General features: G+C 35.4%; 1 protein-coding gene across 30 annotated transcripts in view; it reads left to right on the forward strand.

The window, feature by feature from the left end:
* The first annotated feature begins 282 nt into the window (after positions 1–282).
* osbpl2b (oxysterol binding protein-like 2b) overlaps positions 283–27,196 on the forward strand; it is a 45,660-nt gene continuing 18,746 nt past the window's right edge. For 15 of the 30 annotated variants that reach the window (XR_015522665.1, XR_015522666.1, XR_015522667.1 and 12 more), the window contains exons 1-6: positions 14,689–14,744; positions 14,830–14,969; positions 21,827–21,950; positions 22,149–22,224; positions 24,850–24,984; positions 27,023–27,120. Coding sequence is in view for 4 of the 30 variants with exons in the window: in XM_087305255.1 (XP_087161381.1) it covers positions 14,933–14,969; positions 21,827–21,950; positions 22,149–22,224; positions 24,850–24,984; positions 27,023–27,120 (470 nt within the window). In the remaining 26 variants the exon portion in view is untranslated. 30 annotated transcript variants of the gene reach the window in all.

Below are 27,196 nucleotides of genomic sequence, written 5' to 3' on the forward strand. Positions count from 1 at the left end.
AAATGTAGGCCTATAACTGAAGATCTTGTGGAAAGTACACAGACTTTTAGTCATTTTTTGTTCAGAATTGTATACGTTTTGAATTCAAATAAAAATTAAAAATGGATATATGAACCATATTTTTGCTGAGTCACATCATTAATTTAAAAGTAAGTGTTAGTAAGTTTAGGAACACAAAAACTGCATCATAAATAAATTGTGCAACACAAATGGTCCTGCTCTGACGTAAACCGTCAGGCGACGAAAATCCTGTGATATAATTGGCCAAGAGACACGTCAGTCAATCCGCCCATATCGGTCTCTTCCGTCTGTATGTGTCAGCCTTTCAGCAGCAGCATCATCAACTCTACATCAATCCCTGCCCGAGAGAAGGGACAGCCAACAATCATCACAGGTACCCGACTTACTTCTTTCAAAGTAACCTTTTCGACTCTTTTCTTCCAGTAATGAAAGTTGTCATGCAATGCTTTTCAGCAGATCTAAAGCTCTCTAAAGCGTCAGTAAGTTTGTCAGTTAGCGACTGGAGCTTTAGCCTATTAGCATGTTTTCAGTCTTCGTCTGTGCTCGTAAAACCTCGTGAACTGCTGACATACACAGCACATTCCAGTTAAAAGCGATCACTGGAATAAAACCAATTAATTGTCTTTCTAAACCAGAACACTCCAAAAATGCAGTCTAACTTAGCTATGAAGCTCTCTGGATTTTAGGACACAGCCCTCGTTTGGGAGAGTGTCAACTGCTGAATTTGTTGGCGTTTTTGACATTATTGTCGGATGAATGTAAGCCAAACATTTTCAGGCAAGCGTTGACTTTCACTTTGAAAGGTTCAAGAGGTTCAAACAGGACGTGTTGAGTTTGAGCGCTGTTCAGCTGTCATTTCCCCTCCTTCTCTTAAAAAAGTAAACAGTTGGATTTTGTCGCTTTCTTCGTAACGTTAATTTAATTTAATTTGTCTCCCTATGTTGTACAGTCTAAGTTAGTGTTAATTTTTTTAGAGGGTTTAACGTTATTCACTAACATGTAATGTATATGAAACGTCTTTCTTTATTGCGTGACTTGCTTGCAGATGTTGAGTGATTTTTCTCGATAACATTGTGAAACTGTCAACGTTACAGCTACTGTCAAGTGATAAAATCTAATGCAACTCCTTCATTCACTCCTGTGTGCTTATGTTCAAGAATTCTATGTATTAAATACAATCTGACAATAAACGTGCGATAATGTTATCGTTGGCGCTTATACAATACCATAAATAATTTAAAACTCTCATAAATTGGGGGTAAAGTTGGTTTTAAGATCACACACTCAGAAAGGTATTATTTGCCAATTCTAAGCAGGGAAATCATATTATCAGCTAATGAGTTTAAAAATACAACGTTGTTTACTAGGTATACTCCGATAAATCGGTCGGTCGAAGATCGTTATCGGCCGATAATCACATTTCACGACCGGATTGGTACTTGCTGATCAGGCTGATATTATGAACTGATCACTGATAAACTTGTTTGTTTACAACCCTGGTTATATGTACAGTTGAAGTCAGAATTATTAGTTCCCCCATTGAATTTTATTTTTTTTTTTTGAATATTTCCCAAATAATGTTAACAGAGCAAGGGAATTTTTACTGTATGTCTGATATTAGTTTTTCTTCTGGAGAAAGTTTTATTTGTTTTACTTCGGCAAGAATAAAAGCCGTTTTGAAATTAACACCATTTTAAGGACAAAATTATTAGCCCCTTTAAGCTATATTTTTTCGATAGTCTACTGAACAAACCATCATTATACAAATACTTGTCTAACTACTCTAATCTGCCTAGTTAAACTAATTAACCTAGTTAAGCCTTTACATGTCACTTTAAGCTGTATAGAAGTGTCTTGAAAAATATCTAGTCAAATATTATTTACTGCCATCATGGCAAAGATAAAATAATTCAGTTATTAAAAACTATTATGTTTAGAAATGTTGAAGAAATCTTCTCTCCATTAAACAGAAATTAGGGAAAAAGTAAACAGGGGGGCTAATAATTCAGGGGGGCTAATAATTCTGACTTCAACTGTACATCCACAGTGCTACAACACAAGCACAATGTTTCCAAATTGCATTGTCAGTAATTTTTCTTACTATTTTTTTCTGTCTATTTTATCTATTTTTTTTGTGAAGCTGCTTCTGACTATTACATGTCTGCAACATCCTTAGTTCATTCTCTTAGATAAGGCAAGATCTCAATGAGGGAAAATGTGCTTATGCAATGGCAAAGTTATATAAAGAAGAATAGGTACATGGTATCGGCTAATCACAATGCCGAGTAATTGATCGGAGTATTCCTATTGTTTACTGTCTATCTAATAGTGCTAATGTTGTTTTGAAGTTAGACTTGCATGCCTTTTCAGATCCAATATTCAAAGTTGCACAGTAAACAACACATGGACCATGTCATTGAACTAATATGCAAATTTTAAAACAACTTTCAGTTTTACATAATGCATTTTAAGAATATTGTTATTGCTCAATTTGCAGTGGTTTTCATCATGAAACCAAATGCTTGAAGGCTTAATAGTCTCTTTATTAAAAAATAAAAGGGAATCAGGCTTAGGAAATGCTTGATATATTGTTTGTTAGGTTAGTTTTTTTTGTATAGATCGGTTAACACTTTTTAAAAATGACTTCATTTTTGATGAATAAGGCTTTTTTTTTCTGTTAACATTAATTAAACTACATTATTTGGACCACATTTATTAACCTTAAGGGATGTTGATATTTATTAGCTTAATAGTTAGTAAAGTGGTGCAGAAATTAAACCTCTGGGTGAAACTGAAGATTTGGCCGAAAACAGAAATGCTTTATAACAATTGTTTTATTAAATAATGTAAAAGTTATTTTGCTGCTCTTTTTAAATGTAACTCAATAATTGAAATTATTTTGACTTAAAAAAATGTAAGCCATTAAAGCCCATAAAATAACCACATGATGAATCAAAAAATGTGTTAGTAATCATTCACAATAAAAATTCATAATGAATTGAAAAAAAAAATCATAGTTTAGAAAAAAAAATCAGTGAATCCCTTTCAAAAGTAATAACTGTTCTATTTAATGGAGCTTTAATCTAATATAGTTCAGTTGAATTTTTTCCTCTGATGTTAGTTAATTCGTTCATTACAAATATTTAATAAATATTACTTTATTTTATAATAATTTTGCAACTTAATTTCTTTAAAATATTTGTTTTACTCTGAAAATGTACGCACGCCACTCAGTAAAACAAATGTTGATTTCTTTTCGTTTTGCTTATCCCAATATTGGGATAATGAATACCATGATAAAAGCTTATCTCGGTTATCTTAAGATACTATGATACCGTCATAATCCTAGTTCCAATCCATAGAAGTACATTCAGTAATGTACTTTAGGGTATGCCACAAGGTCTGCTAAGTTATTGGTTACTTTCTATCCTGAGGTACTGGATCGCGTGTATCTGGGGGCAAATCAGTAGACGAATGTACAGTAGATCAGTATCAGGCCACATTCCAGAGAGAAAAAAAAAAAACAAGGTGTCACTGCTTTCTTTTTTTGTGTGTGCGTAATATGGAGATTTCCAACTCCGCCTTGACTTGTTAACTAATGAGTGTGACTGGCAGGTATGTGTGTGTGCACCTCTTCCAAGCAGACCACATTCCAAGAGTGTCAATGAAACTGAGTAACGCCAGAGTCTGTGATTCATTCCGTTTCTGAAAGCCTGTGGGTGTTTGTGTGTTTACATACAGTCGCTTTATTAGGCTGTCGTGCCCTTTCAGATATCGCTTTGTCCTTTTGTACCTGAAGTCATCGTCAAATCAAAACTAGCAGTTCTTCTTTTTTAAATGGAATATTGCTATGTTTAATGCATTTTATTTGTGCACATTATTTGTTTTATTTATATGCTTGTGTACTTTCTTTTTCCAAATATTGTTTTTGTTTTTTAAGGATTTTTTTCTGGACTTAAAAAAAAAACACTAAAGCAAAACAGCACGTCCAATTCATTTATGAAGAGTGCAACAATTCCTTTGAAAAAAATATTGGTATTACTTTATTTTGGCGCACATTTTGCTAATTATTTTATAATATAAGTTACATTGCAACTACACACTGATTATCATTACATTATTAGTAGACTGTCAGCTTAGTTTCTAACAGTTTCTGCTAATATTTCTCCACAATATTTCAAACTTTGCAAGTACACGTCAGCCAATAGACCTTTTTCTTGGCTGCTGCATGGAGGGCGTCATAGCGATCAGCGTTCTCCGGTAGAATGGTTAGAACTTCCGTTTACAGCGGATACAATCGCTCCAAAAATGGGTTTCAATAGCGTAATGGTGTAATGGATTTAAACGGCATTAGATGCCGTCTGACAGCGAGGGGAAAATGCTGTCTGACAACGAGGAGAAAATGCCTCACAGCAGCTGTTTTCCATCCCATTAATCGCATTTTTAAAAATAATCAGTCCAGGAGGTGGCGCTGATCGACAAGAGTATTAGTTCAAAGATGATAAAAGCAGGTAAAATAGATTAAACTATTTCAAAGCTGTCCAAATGTGACTGTTTATACCCATCAGGTATAAACGACCGGAGGTTCTTAGCATTCTCCTTGCGCATGCACGCAAAGCATAATGGGTAATTTTGAGTTCTAAGAAAAAGGTCTATACTAGTGGTGGGCAAACTTTTTAGACCCGAGGGCCACATCAAGTTTTTCAAACCAAGTAAAGGCCACATGTCAAATTCCTCAAAAAAAAAAAACATTATTTATAGTAGCAGTATATGCATAAAACATGTAATATCTATATTATTAAGTTAAATTTACAAGTCAAATTAATTTGCACTGCTATTTATATTTACTTATCAATCATCATAAAACAATAAAATAATCCCTTCTAAAATATAATGATGATAATAATAATAATAATAATAATGTAATAACTTTTATAGTGGAGAACAGAAAAGATATTGTCTGATAGAAAAAATCTTATATTAACACAAAAATAATTCTTAAAGTTTACTATTCAGTCAAATTTAGGCAAGTCAAGGCAAGTTAATTTATATAGCACATTTCATACACGGTGGCAGTTCAAAGTGCTTTACATAAACAGGCAAATAATAAAAATAAAAAGACAAGTTTAGGACATAAAATGCAGACTATAAAAATGATTAAAAACAGATAAAAACAATTTAAAATGTGTTAAAATAGGTTATAAAAGAATAAAAAAGAAAACGAAAAAACATAATAGTGCAATCTGTCGGACGTAACACAGTGCTCCTACAGTAAAGGCACAGCTAAACAGATGTGTTTTCAGTCTTGATTTGAACATTCCTAATGTTGGAGCACATCTGATCATTTCTGGAAGCTGATTCCAGCAGCGAGGGGCATAGTGACTGAAGGCAGATTCACCCTGCTTTGACTGAAATTTACAATAATTGATAAAGATCAATCATCATAAAACTTGATAAAACCACAAATCTTTGATAAGAGAACTTTTTTAAGTGGATGTAAGCATGGAAAATATATTTTATGACTGAAATTAGCACATTTAACAAGCAATTATTATATAATTTGATTCAAATTTACATTAATCTCATTTGAGCTTGTATTAATATGCTCACATCAATCATTATAGAACTATGAAATAAAACGGAAGAAGAATCTTAGTCTTTGTTATTTTTAAGTCGTGTTATTGTGAGTGTGTTAATGTGAACAATGAGCCTGGTCCCCTCTCTTCGCAAGGGTGTCAGTCTGGAGTCTGCTACGGCAAAAAACGCGAGGCACAGCAGGTGGTTAAAACGTGAGGCGTGCAGGACGCGCAAAGCAAAACTGGCGCGGCAGTTAGTAAACCATTTAAAAGAGGTACCTCTTAATGCATAAAGCGTGTTCGGTCATTAACTGTCGAGTGCATTTTAATATCCGAGAATGTGTTCGAATTCTACTGGTTACACTTACTGTACCGCATGCAATACTGCCATCACATGGCGTTCACTTGTAATTGCATCATTAATTTACGAATTCTAAACCAAACCTTAACAGAAGCAGCATTTTAAAAACTCCCTTGCGGGCCGGATGAAAGTGTTCAGCGGGCCTCATATGGCCCACAGGCCGTAGTTTGCCCACCTCTGGTCTTTACTCTTATGAGAATTAGTTGCCATTTGGTTTCACTGTAACTTATAATTAGGCCCACACTAAATTTGCACGCACAGAAATCACAGATTTTTTTTTTTCTATTTACTTGTCTAAATGTGTGTAAATTTATATTAATCTAGTTTTCAAATGAATTTTAGTAATAATATTAACTAATATGAAAATGTTTATGTATTATTTTCTTTCTTTTTTTAGATGTATTATATAAACAAATTGCTTTGTTTACCAAATAAGTGGATCTAATTGAATTTGCATTGTAAATATTTAATTAAAGTTAAAAATGTGTTTTTTTTTTTCATTTAATATATTAAGTTTTTAGTTATGATACTTTAAAAATCATTCCGCATAAATCCGCAAAAAAATGTCAGCAGGTTCTGTCTGGCCCTCCTTATAATCAACAAAATGTGTTAAAGGGACCATCAAGATGAAGTTATACCAAATTATGTTGTTATTATTATTATTATTATTACTGCTTTGAGATTTGCATTATACAGCAGTTATTTAATTTTAGTTCATTTCTTCAAACTATTTATTAATTTATTGTCAAGAGGTTTAATGTATTGTGTGTACATAATGACAGCAGATTTTCTCTCATATTTTTCTCATGTAAAATGACTCAAAGTAAAACAAAAGTAAGTCCTGTTCTACATTTATGTCCTGTTTTTCTTGTTCTAGGAGTCAGTTGTTTATACACACAATATATATGCTCTAGATTGATACCACAATTAAAAGGTGTTTATTATTGCATGATATTGGAAAAAAGTACATCGCGGTGTTCACGTTTTCTGCGATTTATATTTATACTTATATTTTTTTTATATAAAAAAAAAAGATAAAAAATTTGCCTTAGATTTTAGCTTTAGCAGCCATTTGCGCTGAACATGCAGTAAATGCAACTTGCTGAGATTTAGGCCATTAAACATCTTCCACTACGAGTCTTTCAGCACTCTCTCCGAAAACACTCGATTGATCTCTGCTGGCGGATCAATAATCACCATATGATCAGTCTGAGCCTTTAATTGTAACTTTAGGTGAGTTTGCAAACCAATCCTGTTTGCATATTCCGTCATATTCCGTTGCGTCGCGTGCGGGTCCCTCCATTGGAAATAACAAACTTGCCTTAGTTATAGCCTCTGTCATAGGCGACCAGTGTGTTCACCACAATCAATTTTGCAGCTTTACTTGAAATTACAGACATCTCTGTTGTTATCTGTTCTAGTAAACCTCTTTTTCTTCATTGTTACAAGAATTTTAAGATTTTAAAGCCTCACCCATAGGCATTATGCATTTTACCTTTGTGTATGATTTTTGTGTCCCATTTTGACCAATTTTTTCATTGACTTTCAAAATGAACAGTGTCTGTGGGCTCTTAAACGCGTATAAAGTCTTAAATTTCAAAAGTAAAACTTTTGTCCTTATAAAGACTTAAATTCACTTCAATGTCATGTAAGTCTCAAATCATTTTAAACAGATCTTAATTTTTCTCTGTCTATGACATGTAAAGTAAAAGACTATTCTTCTTGACCAACCAGGCCATTAGAAGGAGTCTTTAGTGTTTAGCCTGTAGAAATCTGGAATTTCTTTTAATGCTCTTAAAAAGGTCTTAAAGTTTTAAATTTGACTTGGTAAACCATCAGAAACTTTAAGTAATTATGTGGAATTGAATCTGGCAAGACGCTCTACCTGCACATGAGTCTCTTATTTTTCGCACAGAGCAAATGTCCATGGTTATCGGTTGCCACAGCACCTTTATTCGGTCTCTAATTCCGCTTCGCTTGCTCCCGGGGACACTGTGCAGTGTGTTCGCAGATCAGGGATCATTACTGTAACACAACAGCATCTCTCAGAGGGCTGCTGAGACGTCTGTGTTATTTGAACATTTCAGCTCATTGCAGAACACTTGTTTCTCCATGTAGGTGAAAGTGCATTGGAGATAATGTATCAGATTCTGATGAAAGCGTTGAGCAACACTGTCTCTCTCTCTTTCTCTCTTTTGATCCTCTTTGATTTTAGGGGACTTCATTTTTCCCCTTTTGACCCTTTGCCTATTTAGACATTGGCTTTAATGTGTGTTAAGGGTATAGTTCACCCCAAAAATCGAATTTTGTCATTTATTTGCTCACTCTCGTGTCATTTGAAACCCATCTGACTGTATGTCTAACACGCAACTCAAAAGACTGATCTAATTTCTGTTCAATTCAAGCTCGCAATAACTTAATAGTCTGGTAGCCATGGAAAACAGCCCTCTGGAGAGGATGATTATCTCTGAATGACAACTTTTTCTGTTTTTATTCACACAAAGCTATCCTATAATGTATTATTGAGCAATTCCAGCATTATGGATGTGACATTTGCAGTAAAATCTTAAAACATATATTGATAAAGTATATGTTAACATTATATTGAAACATACTTTGATACTTTCTAAAACAACTTAGTTATGAGATCAGAAAAATATCAATCTGTAAAAAAATATTATATTTTAAATGAGGAAAATAAACACATGGATGTGACTAAGTTAGTGAGTTTACTGTATACAACATACTTTGTGGAAATTTTATGAATTAATTCGCACAACCGGAAAGAAACCATGCTAATCAATAGGATAAGAGTCGGCTCACTGTAGAACAAACATGATTGATTTTATTTTTATTTGACTTTTTTTTTTTTTTTGCATTTGCAAGGAAAAAGCTTCATTATAGATGTGACATCTCTCAGTTATGGATGTGACAGATCTAAAATTACCACTTGTGTGATTTTGGTAAATTAAATATAATTGTTTGAAAACCTTAACAGCAACAGTTTTGAGTATTTTTAAAGCACTAAACGGTTTCGATATTGGGGTGGAAACTTGTTTTTTTTCATGTCAAGGTTGACGATTACATGAATTGCTCTATTACACATCAACCAGTAAATTATTGTTTTTGATTTTTTATATGTCAGCTCATTGTTATATTTAAATAAAGTGTGAGAATGGGTATTGCTGGGGTAAACCATATGATTGGCGTTTAATTCAACCAAAAATGTCAATTCTGTTATTTTCTTGCTTTCAAAATCTTAGAGATACTTTTATGAAATTTCTGTTCCTCCATTTAAAAGCCCATTCTCATGAAGATCCTTGTGCTGTTGCTTTAACCCTATTGATGGGTTACATATTTGGACATAAATGCAGAAAAAATAGTTATAATAGAAACATATTGACAATAAAACTAATATCATTCTTAATTTAACAAATCTTTTTTTAATTTTTCTTATTTGTTGTTTTTTTTATAAATTCTTTGCCATGAAAATGTTTAGAATGGCCTAAACAACATTTTAGATGTTTTACAATGTGATTGATCAACTGGTTTGTCCATTAATGGTGGCCCATTACACTCACACAAAATCACTTGAATTTCATTCATTCATTCATTTTCTTGTCGGCTTAGTCCCTTTATTAATCTGGGGTCGCCACAGCAGAATGAACTGCCAACTTATCCAGCACATTTTTACACAAAGGATGCCCTTTCAGCTGCAACCCATCTCTGGGAAACATCCACACACACTCATTCACACTCCTACACTACGGACAATTTAGTCCACCCAATTCACCTGTCTTTGCATTGTGGGGCAAACCGGAACGGGAGCACCCACGCGAACGCAGGGAGAACATGCAAACTCCGCACAGAAACACCAACTGACCCAGCCGAGGCTCGAACCATCGACCTTCTTGCTGTGAGGCGACAGCACTACCTACTGCGCCACTGCATCGCCCACAATAATTTACATTTTTTTTAAATCTATTTATAACTAAAATTTCGTCAGTAAATGTTTCCATTATTTCTTATCAGATACAACGGAGCAAGATAAACTTTTAATGAACATTTTCAGCCTATGTTTTTAGTTCATTGTAACTTATTAAACTATGTTAATCATGTTCTAACTTAATTTTATAAGTTACACAAGCTGTTTAAAGTCAGTTTAATATAATATATACTGTAAAAAGTGAAAACTTAAACAAATTACTTCGACTTGTTACAATTAAATAAATTAAGTTTGACCAAATTAATTTGACAGTTTTCAGTAATAGATTAAGTTCTTTTAGGTGTTTTATTAATTTATTTAAGAAAACAAGAATGGAACACAACTGTGCATTACAAATCATTCAATATAATCATTCATTCATTCATTCATTCATTTTCTTGTCGGCTTAGTCCCTTTATTAATTTGGGGTCACCACAGCGGAATGAACCGCCAACTTATCCAGCAAGCTTTTACGCAGCGGATGCCCCTCCAGCCGCAACCCATTTCTGGGAAACATCCACACTCACATTCACACACACACTCATACACAACGGACAATTTAGTCTTACCAATTCACCTGTACCGCATGTCTTTGGACTGTGGGGAAAACCAGAGCACCCGGAGGAAACCCACGCGAAGGCAGGGAGAACATGCAAACTCCACACAGAAACGCCAACTGAGCCGAGGTTCGAACCAGCGACCCAGCGACCTTCTTGCTGTGAGGCGACAGCACTACCTACTGCGCCTCTGCCTCGCCCTCTCAATATAATCATTTTAATATAATAATAATAATAATAATAATACTTTGTTTCGTGGCAAGTGCAAGTATTGCTCACTATTATTAGTGAACAATACTTATACTTGCTATAAATAAATTACTAAAACTTGTTACACTTAATTTATTACTGAAAACTTATAAATTATGTTTGTCAAACTTAATTCATTTAATTGTAACAAGTCAAAGTAATTTTTTTTAAGTTTTCACTTTTTACAGTGTAAGTTCAATGGACTCAAGGTTAATTTGATTCAACTTAAAATTTGAATGCAACCAGGATTTTACATTTTTTACAGTGATTAAATCGGTAAATGGAAATTGGAACCATAGCTACTGATGTAGCCAGTAATTACTGAAGTTTGATTCTAGTTAAGCAGTTTTCCTTTTTCCAATAACAGATATTATGCAGGGGAAAGCTAAAATATGAAATGCAGCAGTTCTAAACCACTTACTATATCAATTTAATTAACAACATAAACTATTTAAATGACTCAAATTCACTGTGACTGAAGACAGTTTCTGTTCCATCCAAATACGTCCGTGATTCTATTCATAAATGTGCTTTGAGTCACTTTATCTAAAAAACATAATAGTGAAATTGCTCTGTGGTGTCTTGTTGCACTCAAGATGGTGTTGTGCGAGCTCCATTGACACACTCTTCGCTCCTATTGGTTGTTGTCCACAAAATTAGCTGCTCACCTAAATAAAGTGAGACTTTTCTTAGCTGTTGTCTTGTGACTTGTCGTTTGACATGCCTATATCCAGTTGATAGTCACTTGTGTTGCCAGTAGTTATCAATGCTACTTTAGAGATCAACCAGATTGTGTTGCTTTTTTCATGGTGTAAGTGTTGTTTGAAAGGAATATTTTTGCAAAAAATAAATATTTGTTTACCATCCACTTGTTTTAAAACTGTTGGAGTTTCCTGCTTCTAATAAACCTAAAGAAATATATACTGAGGAATGTTGGGAAGCGGCAGCCGTTGACACCAGGTTAACCTCCGAGAAGTTGGCACCCCATATAAACAAAAAATCTTTAAAACCATGCCTTTTGTTTGTGCTGATTTGTGCTGCAGAAAAACAAACATTTGTGCTGGTTTGGGGTCTGAAATATTAAGCACTATTTTTTTTGATCATGTGTTGTCACTTTCCACCCCATGTTGCTCAAATCACTCCAAATCAGCACAGTTAGTTTGTGCTTGGTTTGTGTCGTTAAAACAAACACTATCTGTTTTCTTCTATTAGATACCAAAATATTTCGGGAGCCGTGTAGGTATGGGCCGGTATAAGATTCTGACGGTATGATGAACTCGGATAAAAAAAATCACGATTTCACAGTATTGTGATTACTGCTCCAAAATATACTCTTTTTCAATGTCCGGATAAAAAACAACTGTTTTCCCATTTAAACACAGTATATTTTATTTTGAGAAACATTTTAAATATTTTGTAACAGTAAACATGTCAGGCTAAACTAATTTTCTGCTGGAGATCCTGTTGTCTTTAAAAACAACAACAACAACAAAAATAAATTAAAAAATAAATCGTACACATACTATACAATCAACGGTATTGCAGAAATTGTTGACTGCTTTTAAACCTTTCCAAACCGCGGTAAACCTTAAAAATGGTTATCGTCCCATGTCTAGAGCCGTGACATCACTTTCCTCCCCATTTTTTTCCAAATCGTGCAAAACTGGTGTCATTTGTTTTTACTCTATTTGTGCAGTTAATCAAACCCTGTATCTCTTTTTATTGTTTAGATGGTTCCCAAAATATTTTGATTAGGCAATGTGATGTCACTCGCCACCCCTTTAAAAAAAAAAAAACAAACGGTGTCATTCGTTTGTGCACGATTTATGCCGTTAAAATAAACACTGTATCCATTTTCATTGTTTAGATCAGTTGTAGGGAACCGCTCGCGAGCCACATCTGGCAGGCCTTTTTTTTACATAGATCTACCAACTACCTGTGGCGTTATTTCAATGACAAATGTCGTGAGCGCAGTATTACAAGTCGAGATTGCATTTATGTAATAGCCTATGAGCATGCGAATCTTTTTGCTTGCGCGCCGATTTCCTCTGCTCGTCTTTTTGCATGCCTCCTTAAGTGTCTCCAACATTTATTAGATTTGCTAGGAATATTTATGAATGTCTCCAAAAGACCTACAGAGCTGTATTAATGCGTCCTGAAGTAAAGTGAAACCTAAACCTTGGGTTAAACCTAAAACCCTAAAGGGTTAAACAAATAATCACAGCACTACTACGGTTACAGAAAAGTTTGTGCTGTTATAATTCACTTACCTTTTAATACGTTTTGTTGTGATTATAACCCGCTATTAAAAAGACCACAACTGAATGTTTTAAATGAAAAGCTGTAATGTAGCCAAGGCAGGATCAATTTTGGAACGGCGCCCCGCCATGGAAGAATGAATGTAGCGGAAATTTATGTACGTGGCTTACCAGCTGTCTCCCTACAATAATATTTTATAACAGTTTAAAAAATAATAACCATCTCTAGAAATCAGTTTCTGATTGAAAATATAATTATAAATACTTTTTGAATTGTAATTTTTGAAAGCAAATTGAATAAGAACTCCGTTAACGACAAAAGGACGTTTCAACCAATCCGCACGTGCGGCATTATGGATAAAGAATTGGTACACCAATAAAGAGCAAACAACTCGCTTTTGTATGGTAATCTTCACATGTATGTAAATTCAAACAACATTCATGAGTGGTGATGGCGACAATAACAACTTTCTATAAATTGTCCTTTTTTTCCATTCATGGACTTGCTTTAAATGCTCATATTTGTTTATTTTTAATTTGTGCATGGACAAAGCTTTTGTTTAAACCTGTAATATTTATTGTATTAATTTATCGTCTTGACCATGTCTACTTGCCTCAATGCAGTGAGCTGCTGCCATGTGATAGGCTGATTATAAATTTGCGTTAAGGAGTTGGACAGGTGTACCTAATAAAGTGCCCGGTCGGTCTTTAAGAAAATGATTTGCTAATAAAAAATCATAAACTGCTCTTTGCTGAAAAAAGGTTCCTCACCCCTGGTTTAGATTTACCCAAAATATTTCGGGGCCTGTGACGTCACCACCTCAGTTCCTCTAAATCGCACAGAAATGGCTGTCATTCGTTTGTGCCATTGAAATGAACAACATATATTTATATTTGTGCACTGAGGAATGTTGGAAAGAGGCAGCCTTTGACACAAGGTTATGAACCTCTAATAATGAGCAGTATTAGCAGTGACGCTTGTCGTGGTGTACACCACATTGTATTGTTATTTTGCAGAACATTGTCATAAGTATTTTTCACCACAGCATTGCAGATCACCACAATTGATCTTGTCTTAAAAAAGGTACGATGAGGTTTATTATTAGAAAGCAAGAAATGTTATGTAACACACTTGTAGGTTGATGTCTTGCTATTACGTCACGCATGAAAAGCAAGTCTGTTCATTGCAACAACGTAATCTTTTCTTGATCGTGAGGTTGAAGGTGCAACTGTGTCAGAGAACTAGCACTCTTAGTACCACTTGATTTGCCATCACTCAAGGTACTTAAAGACTACAAAGTTACCCTTGGGCTGTAATAAAACTGCTAATCGCTCTCCAGTAATTTGTGCTCAGGGAATTCGTTGAGCCTCAATAGCAATCTGCTAGGATAGAATGGGAAAAACATTCAACAAGCTTTCTTTAATTAACTCTACAATGGCTACATAAAGTTGCATAGTTGACATGATATACTTTAACCATGCTAGAAGAGTTCCCTCTGGTCTTTGTCTAGACTTAGATAAGGTTGTCTAGCATGCGTCACAGTACAGGTTTGTCTGCCCGGTTATGCTCTTTTGGAAGCAGCCGGTCCAAAGTTCAAGCGTATATCAGATACTGTGGGAGGAGATTCACACTGGCTCCGCCTCTCTACTTAATAGCAGCCTGCTAGTTTCAGTTAAACATGACAGATGAATGGGTGCACGATTGAACTTTGGCTCGAAGGTCATTTGGGGTAACAGGTGAATAATGGGATTTTCCATATGTTTTGTTGTGTATGTTCATGAGTCTGGTTTTGACCTTTTCCATGTGCGTGCTTTTTCACAGGTATCCTTGTTTTGGAAAGTGGTGGTGTTAGAAGTCTACAGAGACGAAATAGAGGACGAGATCATGTTTTAGAGACCCCCATATTGGCAGCCCATTCTCTACAATGAACAATGAAGATGAGTTCTATGATGCCGTCACAGGTGAGGCATTTCTTTTTATTTGGCATAGTGATGAGTATATGTCTGTTGTTGGACTATTAAAGGGGTAGTTCACTAAAAATTACATTTACACTTTACTCCTTTAATACCTTTTTGACTTTTTCTTTGGTTAAACACAAAAGAAGATAGTTTAAAGAATGCTGGAATCCTCTAACCTTTGTTTTTTCCACTATGGAAGTCAATGGTTACAGGTTTTCAGCATTCTTCAAAATATATTTTGTGTTTAAGAGAAAATAGAAACTCTTAAAGTAGGGATTGGCGATTAAAATTGGTATCGGTGTTGACTGACTAAACACCATTGTCAATATTGATTTAAAAAAAAAAAAAGGTTTGTTATAAAGTTTCTATAAGAAGGGCTATAATTTTATTAAAGTGTGTCTGCTGAATGTGCACCTTCAAAGGAAAGTTAATAAGCGTAGGGTCTAAGTTTGTCATTTACAATGGGGGTGCGTATGGGAGTGGCACACACGTGACACGCGTGCATTTTCCAGCCGCACCTAATTGAAAATATCTCAACTTTTCTAAATGTGTCGAGTGTACTGCAATTCATGCAAGTAGAACTTGCATCATTTATCAGTGCGCAAGAGAGGCAGAGTTCGTTCTCAACGCTCCGCGCTCAACTCAAGTTTTTCTTATTCTATTCAATTCAATTCAGCTTTATTTGTATAGCGCTTTTACAATGTAGATTGTGTCAAAGCAGCTTCACATAAATGGTCATAGTAACTGGAACAGTGTGGTTCAGGTTTTAGTGTTTAAGTTCAGTTCAGTTCAGTTTAGCTCAGTTCAGTGTGATTTAATCATTACTGAGAGTTCAAACACTGAAGAGCAAATTCATCGATGCGTAGCTCTACCCATCCTGAACCATGCGAGGCAGTGGCGACAGCGGAGAGGGAAAAAAAATTTCACCTGATGGGAGTGAAGAAAAAAAACCTTGAGGGAACCAGACTCAGTTGGGCACGACCATTTTAATTTTTCCGCTGGCCAAAAGTCTTAATCAAATTTCTCCGTGTTGTGCGACATGATGAATTGATTATGAAATTCGTTGCCAATGCATTTAGTAATCGATTGTAATTAATTTAATTGTTGCAGCCCTAATGGAAAGCATCGTCAATGCACCGTGATATCGAATTGAACCGAATCGATGGCTTGATAATCGTAACCGAAGTGAATCTTAAGACTGTGAGTAGGTTTACACCCCTAATAATTATGATAAAAAAGCCACTTTCATCTACTCCTGCTGCTGTTTTCCAGCTGTATATGAAGAACTAATGAATGAAGATTTGTGCTGTTAAAACCTAAAGCAGGGCTTGAAATTTTGATCGCAAATGAGCTCGAAATTTTACCTATGCCACCTCAAAATATATTTGGGAGCATTTGTGCGAGTGCTAAAAATTGTTGTGTGCGACCAGTTTTTACTGCAAAATGTTCACCACATGCGTGGATTTGGTAGACATTCACGCAGAATGCATCTCTGCACTTGAAACGCGAAACACAGCGCTCAGGAATGGTTTAAAACGGTTGCCATGTCAACTTGCTGCAGTAAACAAAGCCAAGTCCGTAATGCTTGGCCCGCCTTCGCGCTCTTCTTATTGGCCCACTGCTCTAGCATATCAGCTGTCAATCACTTAGTCAACGCCTTCTGGCTTGGCATGACAGAGAGCTACTACCGCGAAAATTGTAAAGCGCTGAAGATGAGAATGAAGATAACACTGACAGATTTTGTTTTAGAATACCATGGCATCTAAAGTTACAAATAATGGCACATCTGTAGTGACCATGTGCTGAATGTTAATCCACCATCTACACTTTTCGAAGAGTGGATAAAAGTATTCCATTGGCTTCAAGTCCACAATGAAAAGTCTGTGGGGTGGAATTTTCAGGTAACTGTTTGCCACATTTAGCACGAGAGCTTCAGTTTAATCCTTCATAAAATCGCCAGATGCTGTCCGCCGTGTGAGTGGCAGATATATGTATAATTTAATACCACGTACATCTTCGCAAACGGGCTTGCACTGAGTAAACTAACATTGCTACTCATGAAAAGAATTGCGATTAACATGACGTATGCATATAATAAGGTACAGTATATGTCAAAAGCATCAGTGCAATATTAGACACGACCCGTGAGAACAGCACAGTTATACCGTTAACAGATTCATTCATGTCAAGCAGTGCGTGCAAGGCCGGTGAGTGGTCCGTGTACCGTTTGGTCATTCAGTTATGTTATAAAAATTTGTTTTCTTGTGATAACGGGATTTCGTGGAGACATTTTCCGCACGCTTGCATATATATTTTTTTGCTTGTTAGTTTGATTACTGTTGATTTCAAATGCAATAAATATGTTTGTATAAAACTTGTAGAAATGGTGCTTATAAGTGCGACTAAATTTTGGCTGATGCGCCTAAATTTTTAAAGTTAGGAGCACCGGTGCTAGCAAGCAAAAAGGTTAATTTCAAGCCTTGTAAAGCTTCAAATCCTCCAAGGAAGCAGGTTGAATGGCTTAATTCAGGATCAGAAGTCATTCCTAACATCACTTCTGTAACAACACAAGCCCAACTGGAGCTGTCGCATGTCATGAAAACATTGACTTTCTCTTAGCGCTGTCCGAGATCACAAACACACACACACACACACACACACACACACACACACACACACACACACACACACACACACACACACACACAGCAGTATTAAACAGCTGTGTTTTCAGAGGACAGTCTCATTTGTCCCCTATTGTGTTGTGGCCACTGTTGACTTTTGGATCGAAGCCTTGTGTGTTTGTTATGACAGACATTGTGTGCTGTGCTGGTCTGGTGTCAGTTTACCTTAGTCCGTTGATTGCTTCAATTATGCAGTGCTGCTTTCAGAAGATCTGATGGCTTCTGTCATTGTGGAGATGAAATTGATGTCATGAATTAATAAGCATGGCGATGTGGACTTTGGCGGGTCTTTGTGCTGAACTCTGATATCAGCTCATGCGCTCATGTCAGGTGGTACAAAACGTGAAGGAGAAACATTTTATGTCATGTTGTTGAAGGGAAGGTTCCCCTCTCAATTTTAATTTACTCTGTTTATCATGTTTTGGTGTCTGCATCGAAATCATGAATTCATTTTCTATTTATAGAAAGCAAATTTAAAGCACTTAAGGTGTAAGTGACTAATGTTTCAAATGCCTTCTGAAAATAAAATGTTAATGTCTACTAAGGGTGTCACGATCCTCTAAATCCTCGATTCGATAACATTTTCGATTCTAAAGTCACGATTCGATTCGATTATGAATTATTAATTAATTAATGACCAATTAATTATTTGTAGCCTACCGTTTAAACTACCTGACCTGCATGGTCTTTGTTTTACCCATAAACAAATCATACAGTAAATGAATAAAGGCAAGATACACACATAATTACCACCTGTCAATCACTTTTTTCTGCGGGACTCGTGAATAGGCAGATATCTGTGTCGTTATAATGGCGTCGGTAAAAAAGACGCACAACCAACAGGAACCAGCCAACAGTATCTGAGGTGTTCGCTAAAATGACTAAGTACAAGTGAGTGAAAGATTGAAGCAGTCTACTGATCCTCTGACTGCCTGGACCTGCTGTCTCGAGCGCATGGCTGTGAGTGCGTCTGTGTCTGTGTGGTCACGTGATGTGCATTTTCAGAGGTAGAGAGGAAGGAGGGCTGCTCAGAAATGCTACACGCCACTGTGGATGTGGATCGTTGTCGTTCTAAAATGCCATTTAAAAACAAAGACAGTGTAAACAGGGCCTGACTGTGTACTTTTCGCGAGCGGATTTGCAACGGGGGCAGGCGGAGGATCGCGATGCCGGTGTTGTCTATCGGACGAACCGTACGTAATGCGTACATAGCAGAGCTTGCAAAACTGTGTTTTTTTTTGTCGACAACACAAACGTTGTCAACATAACTCACTGGAAATCCAAAATGCTTACACACCGGCGACTTCATTGAAAGAGGAGAGGGTTTAAGTTTTGTCGACGGGTCTCCTGCAGTTTAACAAGCACTTCAACAAGCCTGTTTTTTCCCGCTTGGCAAGCCAAGCTGATGTGACATGGGGGCGTGGCAGCATCGACGATTCTATTTTTTGATTCGATAATCGAAATTGTGACACCCCTAATGTCTACACTACCTAATAAAAGTCTTGTCGTTGATTTCAATTTTAAGAGCAACAACTAATAACTTGACTTCTAGTTGATCATTTGGAAAAGTGGCAGAAGGTAGATTTTTCAGATGAATCATCTGTTGATCTGCATCTTAATCATCATAAATACTGCAGGAGACCTATTAGAACCCGCATGGACCCAAGATTCTCTGAGGTATTAAGACATTTGTGCTGCCCATTACATCACAAACCACAGGAGAGGGCAAATTCTTCAGCAGGATAGCGCTTCTTCTCATTCTTCAGCCTCCACATCAAAGTTCCTGAAAGCAAAGAAGGTCAAGGTGCTCCAGGATTGGCCAGCCCAGTCATCAGACTTGAACTTTATTGATCATGTCTGGGGTAAGATGAAGGAGAAAGCATTAAAGATGAATCCAAAGAATCTTGATCAACTCTGGGAGCCCTGCATGAATGCTTTCTTTGCCATTCCAGATGACTATTAATAAGTTCTTTGAGTAATTGCAGAGATGTATAGATGCAGTCGTTCAAGCTCATGGGAGTCATACACATAATTTTTTTTTTCACTGCACCATGACTTTAAATTCTATTCTGTACATTATTTCTGTTAAGTGACAAGACTTTTGTCTGAGCAAAGTCAGAACTTACTTCCCTAATTAAATAATTAAAAATCAAGGCATGTTCATAATTTGTTTTGGTCAAATAATCATGATCTAGAGGCCTTTGTCTTTCATATTAACCACTTCTGATACCAAATGATCAACTAGAAGGCAAGCTATTATTTGTTGTTTTTAAAACTTGGATAGGAGACAAGACTTTTGTCAAGTAGTGTAGGTGAGAAAATATTCCATTTTCTCACAGTATAACATATTTTATGTGCAAAATAAACTAAATTCTGCAATTACTTTTATGACCTGTCCGGTAATATTTAATATATGTAAATGAATAAACGCCAAACATTTTATTATGTAAGATGATTAAACCTATTGCTGACAACTTGGCAAAGGGTTAGGATTTATAATGACATTTAATTATTATTTTGGGGCTGATCTGGGATTCAGAAAGTTATTTTATATATATATATATATATATATATATATATATATATATATATATATATATATATATATATATATATAATTTTATTTTTGAATTTTATGGCAAATTACAGTAAAAGAAAAGACAAAAACAATAATACTTTGAAAACTTTAGATAGCTTAAGCACATACAATGAAATAAAAAAAAGTCATACCAACAAATAAAAAGGTACATAAGAATGCGGCTTAACAAAAACTACAATTGTATCTGTATTATACAATACAGTCTTCTTTGAACTTAGGAAAGAACAAGAATCAGTTTGCTGGATCAAGGACTTGGTCTATATTTGACAATAAAACATGTTCTTGCATACGTTTCCTAATAGATCCCAAATTTTCTTAGAGAGTTCTTCAATGTCATCAAATAGTTGTTGTTCTAAATATAAAACTATTATAATCATTAGAAACTAATGTCACTGAATGAGTTTTTAGTGAGTGCCTTAATAAATCGTGAAAATGATGTGTGATGGTTTTTACAGTTTAGCTGTATTACAAATCTAAAAACCAAATAATTGAATTAAACGGTCTACAAAAAATATTTAAATGTTTTCAATATGGAATCTTATTTTTCTCCCTCAAGCAGTCTACTTTTACTATATTACATTTCAAAAATATGAAACATGCTTTTGTACCAATCATATTATGAATATAATTTAGACATGCATTTGTGTGGAGCTATAATTGTTTTTAAATTGAATTAATTCATTTTTTTCTGAGAATGTTTTTTAATATCTAAAAATGTATTTATTGTTCATGAAAATAATGATCAACTTATTAGTATTGTATTTTGATTTGGTGTATACTTAAACAGGGTGTCTTTAAGTCAGAAACAAAATTGTAGGCCTTAAAGTCTTAAATTCGCTTAAATATTGTTTAAAGAACTGTTTGTGCTCAGAGAATTAAGTGGTAGAGCAATGGTCTCAAACCTGATTCTTGGAGGGCCGCAGCTCTGCATACTTGAGCTCCAACCACATCCAACTCACACCTGTTTAATAGTCTCTAGTAGTCTTGAACACATGGATTGCTTGGATCAGCTGTGTTTGATAAGGGTTGGAGCAAAACTGTGCAGAGCTGCGGTCCTCCAGGAATTGAGATTGACACCTATGTGGTAGAGTAAGCAGGGTATTTTTTATATAGAGAGAAGAGTGTTTCTACAGGTGGTTTGTCAAGCCCACTCACCTGCGTGAAGCACACTTGATAAACGCACAATGTTTTTTTTTTTTTTTTGCTTAATGATATGGAGTGAATGCAAGAAAGTGTCAGAGAGAAGAAAGACTGTGTATTCTACAGGTAGTTTATCAAGCCCACTCACCTGTGTGAGGCACACTCAGAAGAGTTCCATCATGTTTTGAGGTTGTGCTGAATTTCATTTGTAATAATCTTAAGGTCTGTAATTTGACCTGGTGAAACCTGCAAAACCCCTGTTAAATGAACTTGAACATGTTTTTTATGCTTGTGAAACTTTCTTTTATTATTATATAAATTTGTCTATTTTACCTCCCTTTAACTGTGCATTTTGCTTTATCTAGTTTTATTGAAAAGCCTGCAGGCATGCATCTTTGTCTGTCTCTCTCTTAATAAGAGATGTATGTGCTTCCCAGGCTTGGATTCAGACGAGTCATGTGAAGGCACATCAGAAGCCAGTTTTAAAGATGCTGTAGTGTATGACGGCGCTCAGAAGAACAATGGAGCGGTTCCACAGGAGAACGGAATTAAGAAGCGCAGGTATGGCCAGATTCCAGCGCTGTGACCCGTCAATTCCTTTTGTCAAGCTTAGTGTCTCTGCTTTTAATCTTCTCACTCTCCCTGTTTCTAGATTTCTATTGTTCAGATAGAATTGTTCGTTCCAGATCATTTATAATATGTGCATTCTTCTACTGAGAGAGTATGTTTGTTTACAAGAAAACCATCTTTTTCTTTTAGGTCGTGTCTTCCTGCCCCCATGTTCTCCAGAAATGATTTTAGTGTATGGAGCATTCTCAAGAAATGCATTGGACTGGTAAGACCAAAACCCAGAATTTCTGGCATTTTATTAAGTATAAATATATTTAAGGATAGTCCGGATTACTCATTAGTGATTACCAGTAGCTAAATAATGTCTACTAGTCACATTCTTTGTAATGATTAATGGATAGTTCACCCCTAAAACAGAAATGAGAATTTACCTGAACATATTAGCTGATCTTCACGTCTAACTTATTTAGATTTATTCTGCTAACAGTTAGCATAATAAATACACAGCATACTACTAGAGTTTGCTTAAAGAACTTCAAATCATATGCTGTTGCAGTTCTAAATGTATTTGGTTTCATTTGTACTTGGTGTTTTTGTTGGTGTCGGAGTTCTTCATCGTACTTGTACATCATTTCCACATACTTTGGTTTTTGCTTATGATGCATATAATTCTAGTTTAATGTTCCCTGAACTCCGTTTTGTTGCTTCTTCTGAAAAGATAACATTTGTAGTGAGGCCAAAGAAAGCATTCAGACCTCCTCAGATTGCAGAACGTAGCGAAAAATGAACACAAATGCTCTTTCTTTTTAGGGAAATGTCAGTGAAGTAGATTCATTAGTATTTTTGGCCCTTTTTGTCATTCGTTTTCACTTAAAGTCCAAAGATTCTCTTCTGTCATGTTTGATCTGTCCTATGATGTGTAATGTTTATCACTCATTATCCCTCGCTGGTGAAATATCCTTTGGAGTTTTGTTAATGGTAGGTTTTAGTAGGCCTGCTCGATTGTGGAAAAATCATAATCACGATTATTTTATTCATAATTGTAATCATGATTATTCAAAACAATTATCAGTTGGAGTCAAAATTATTCGCCCTTCTGTGAATTTTATATATATATATAAAATATATATATAATTTCCCAAATGATGTTTAACATGAATTTTTCACAGTATTTTCTTTTTTTTCTTTTGGTTAAAGGCTTATTTGTTTTATTTTGGCTAGAATAAAAGCAGGTTTAAATATTTTGAAACCTATTTTAATAGCTCAATATTATTAGCCCCTTTAAGCAATATATAGGTTTAATTGTCTGCAGAAGAAACTACTGTTATACAATGACCTGCCTAGTTACACTAATTAAGCCTTTGAATGTCGCTTTAAGATAAATACTAGTATCTTGAAAAATATGTAGTAAAGTATAATTTACTGCCATTAAAGATAAAAGAAATCAATTAGAAATGATGTATTAAATCTGTTATGTTTAAGTTGTGCTTTAAGCATCTTCCCTGTAAGAAAAAAACTGGCTACAAAAGTCCTTCAGTCAAGAGCAGTGAGGGATTTTCTCCTTTTGTTGTTTTATTCATAATTAAAGCAGTCGGCAGCAGGAATATTGCACGCTGTCACTTTAAGAATAGTGCGGCTCTGATATGGTTTCTTTTTCACATGTCTTTTGATTCTTAACTTGTTTGTTTATTACACAATTTGTTTATTACACCGCGCTGTTACATAAATGTGCATGTATTTGACCATTAAAGTGCTCGCATTAAGATGGCATTAGATGCGTGTGCTCTGCTCGTCTCTAAGCCTGTCCGAAGCTAAGCGCAGTGCGCACGCACACACACCAACATGCGCTTTTAAAAAATATTAATGATTCGATCATAAATCAATGAAAGATGCGCATCCCATGCTGCAAACGTTACATTACGGCACATGCTTTTAGTCATTTTCACGTGAAACTGAGCTTTGCAAAGCAACGAATGTGTACAACTGGAAAGGGGGCAGTATATGATGGAATAATCGTTTATCTCGATTAATGGTTTTTCATAATCGTTAGAAGCCAAAATCGAAATCAGATTTTCGATTAAATGCACAGCCCTAGGTTTTAGTGCAGCTCTCTGAGGTAAAAAGTTTAAAGAATGTTGGTAAGCAGACAGTTAAAGATAACTTGACTTTTAATAGTAGCAACTGTACTGGGCAGAAAAATAGTACTTGGAACTGATTACAATCGACTGGTTTTTAACCAACATTCTTCAGAACATCTTCCTTTGTGTTCAATAAAAGAAAGAAACTCAAACAGGCGAGTAAATGAGGACAGAATTTTAATTTTTGTGGTTAACTATCCCTTTAATATGCCCACATAATTGTAAATAAAAAAATGGGGGGGGGGGTTAATTATTTATTTAATAACTTTTATTTTGATTGATTTGGACATTCTTTGCTTTTTGATTTATCTTTTCAAAATTTGTAGTTTTTTTTTTTCTTATTCAAAGAGCTTGAATTTCTAAGAAGTTCTGCATTTAAATTTCTTGAAAGCTCCTTCTAAGAAATCTTACCACTGAAAATGATTGACTAAACCTGTTACAGTCAAAAGAAATGCTTGTGGGGGTGCTTTATGTTCATACTGTCATATCTCACAGTAAAGACCACATGTCAAGTTGATTTCTTGGGAACATATCTTAAGACATTCATCTCATTCATTCATTAATTTTCCCCACATCCAGCTGGTTTTCTTAGGGGCCCCTTGAGAAACACGTCCAAACACAGTCTATTTTAACATGCGACTAAAGCAAGATAACTGTACTTCGTTTACTTTAAAATTGTCATTTCGCACAAAACTGTAAAACCGCAGTGGTCTTTGGTCCTGTTAAGTCTGTTTGATGTTGTCGTTTTCTAGGAGCTGTCCAAGATCACCATGCCCATTGTGTTCAACGAGCCCCTGAGCTTTCTACAGAGACTTACTGAGTATATGGAGCACACATACCTCCTCCAGAAAGCCTGCTTACAGAGTGACTCCATAGAGAGGATGCAGGTGAGACCATTTCAAGGCATTGTAAAGAAGTTTTACATCTAAAAACAACAAGGGCTCCTATTTTACGACTTTCACAAGACGTAAGATAAGTGTTTGATGTCTTCAGAATGTGTCTGTAAAATTTCAACTCAAAGTATCTATCAGATTGATTATTATACAATGCAGAAAATGCCCATTTTGGGCTCAAAAGAAAGTGTAGGTCAGGGCTATGCAATTAGTTTGTCATGGGGGCCAGTTCATGAACAGCATCCCAAATGAGGGGCCGGAGAGAAATTACATCATATGAGTGATGACAGATAACAGCATCTAACAGCTCATATGTTGCACTTTTCCAGAAGACACCACATAGTATTTTTCTACAATAAATTCTTAATATGTTGTTTTTGAGACTACATAATATCAGTGCATTGTACAATAGGCTTTTTTACTTTATTTTTTATACAAACATTCAAATATTGTTTTACAAAGCCCAACAACATCAGTGCATTGCTTAAGTAGGCTTCTTCTACATTCCAACACATTTATATGTTATGCTTTGAACTGCATAACAATTATGGATGCACCAATAGTAGATTTTGGTTGTACGATTATATAGTCTGAAGAATAATTATGGTTATCTCATGTCTAATGTAAATTGAAGCTATGAATTAGCAAAGTATTTAAATAAACGATTGTTATCATTTGCATTCATATATACAATCATTTTTAATTATTTGTAATAATTCGTCTAACATATTTTGTTTACATTGCACTGAAAACCATGCACAACTCTCACCGCTACGGCGTGAGATGTTTTCTACTCTGTCATATCGCTCCGCTTGCTCACACATATTGTCATATATTTTTACATTGGAAATAAGAACTTGTGCGAAAAAGACGCAATATGTGAATGGCCCGCTGCTATAGTTAATTCAGTGTATGTGCGTATTAGCCTTGGTGTATAAGCTCGGAACTTCAAACTAGCACACAGTTAGCATAACATTTAGTTGCAGCAGTTTTATTCTGTGCAACAGAAATGCGGTGTTGAGAAGCCTTTACGATTAAGTAACCAAAAATACACCAGCTAGACAGTGGCCTATTGGTGACGGAATTTTATTGGCTGACGCTGCTATGATGATCGCGTTAGCCCCAACTTCAGACACTCCTTCAGTCAAGCGTTGACGCTGAAGCCCCGTGTGAATGGGGTGTTAAAGTCAGGTGACTCATGCTCTGCGCAGCCTTTAACAGCACCTCGTGCTGTATTGAACAGACGCCACTTCACTGTATATGTATAGCGGCAGTTTTTCGACTGAACTAAATTTATTTTTGATGTCTTGGTCACACTATTTGTGTGTAGCTGTTTTTGTAGCTTGTGCCTTTAAATGCAAATGAGCCGGTTCTCCCCACCCACCATTCCAGCTTGCGTGTCTGCTTCTCCTGCGTTATTTCAGTCAAACAGCAGTCAGTGGCCAAGACGGACATCATTCAGTTTATGAGTGAAATATACAAAGTAAGATTATTTGATGTATTTGTTAGGGAAGTATTCTTTATTTTATTTTTTTATGAAAAATATGCTTTATGTTTTTAAAATTTTTTTAACTCGTGAAATCCATTCTTGAAAGTTGGAACAGATGTTTTAATCCCAGTTTTTTTTTTTTTTTTTTTTTTTTTTTACAAATTCTGTTCTGTGGACATGTATACGTTTTACTACGGACTCGGTGACATGTTAATACATGCCTGTCAATTAATTCGGTGGACAGGAAAAAACGCACTCGTACATTATGTTGCGGTGGGCCTTAAAATCGCTGGGGTTTGAATTATCTTATTTTTTAATAAAAAAAACTTCAAATTAAATTAAGAGACTTTTTCTGTTTATATCACTTCAATATGACAGTGAACACTGTATACGTACTGACAGTTATTTCCAAACAGCGGTGGCCAATGGGAAGCGACAACACTGTTGGTTTTCTTTGTGACCACTTCTTTGACACGGCCTTGTTGTATCTCAAGCTTTACAATCTGCTTTATAAATTAACATCGTTTCTGTCTTGTCTTTTAGACTGTAGCGGCCTTTGCTGTGTCTGCGGTCGCTTCTCAGTGGGACAGAACTGGAAAACCTTTCAACCCGCTTTTAGGAGAAACCTATGAACTCACGCGGTAAGGACGACAGCGTTTCATAAACTACACTGATAAGATTTGAGGATGTCATTTAATGCTTGTTAGATTAAGATTT

Source organism: Danio rerio, chromosome 23 (genome assembly GCF_052040795.2).
Source record: "Danio rerio strain M-AB ecotype USA chromosome 23, GRCz13ab, whole genome shotgun sequence".
Taxonomy (NCBI): Eukaryota; Metazoa; Chordata; class Actinopteri; order Cypriniformes; family Danionidae; genus Danio; species Danio rerio.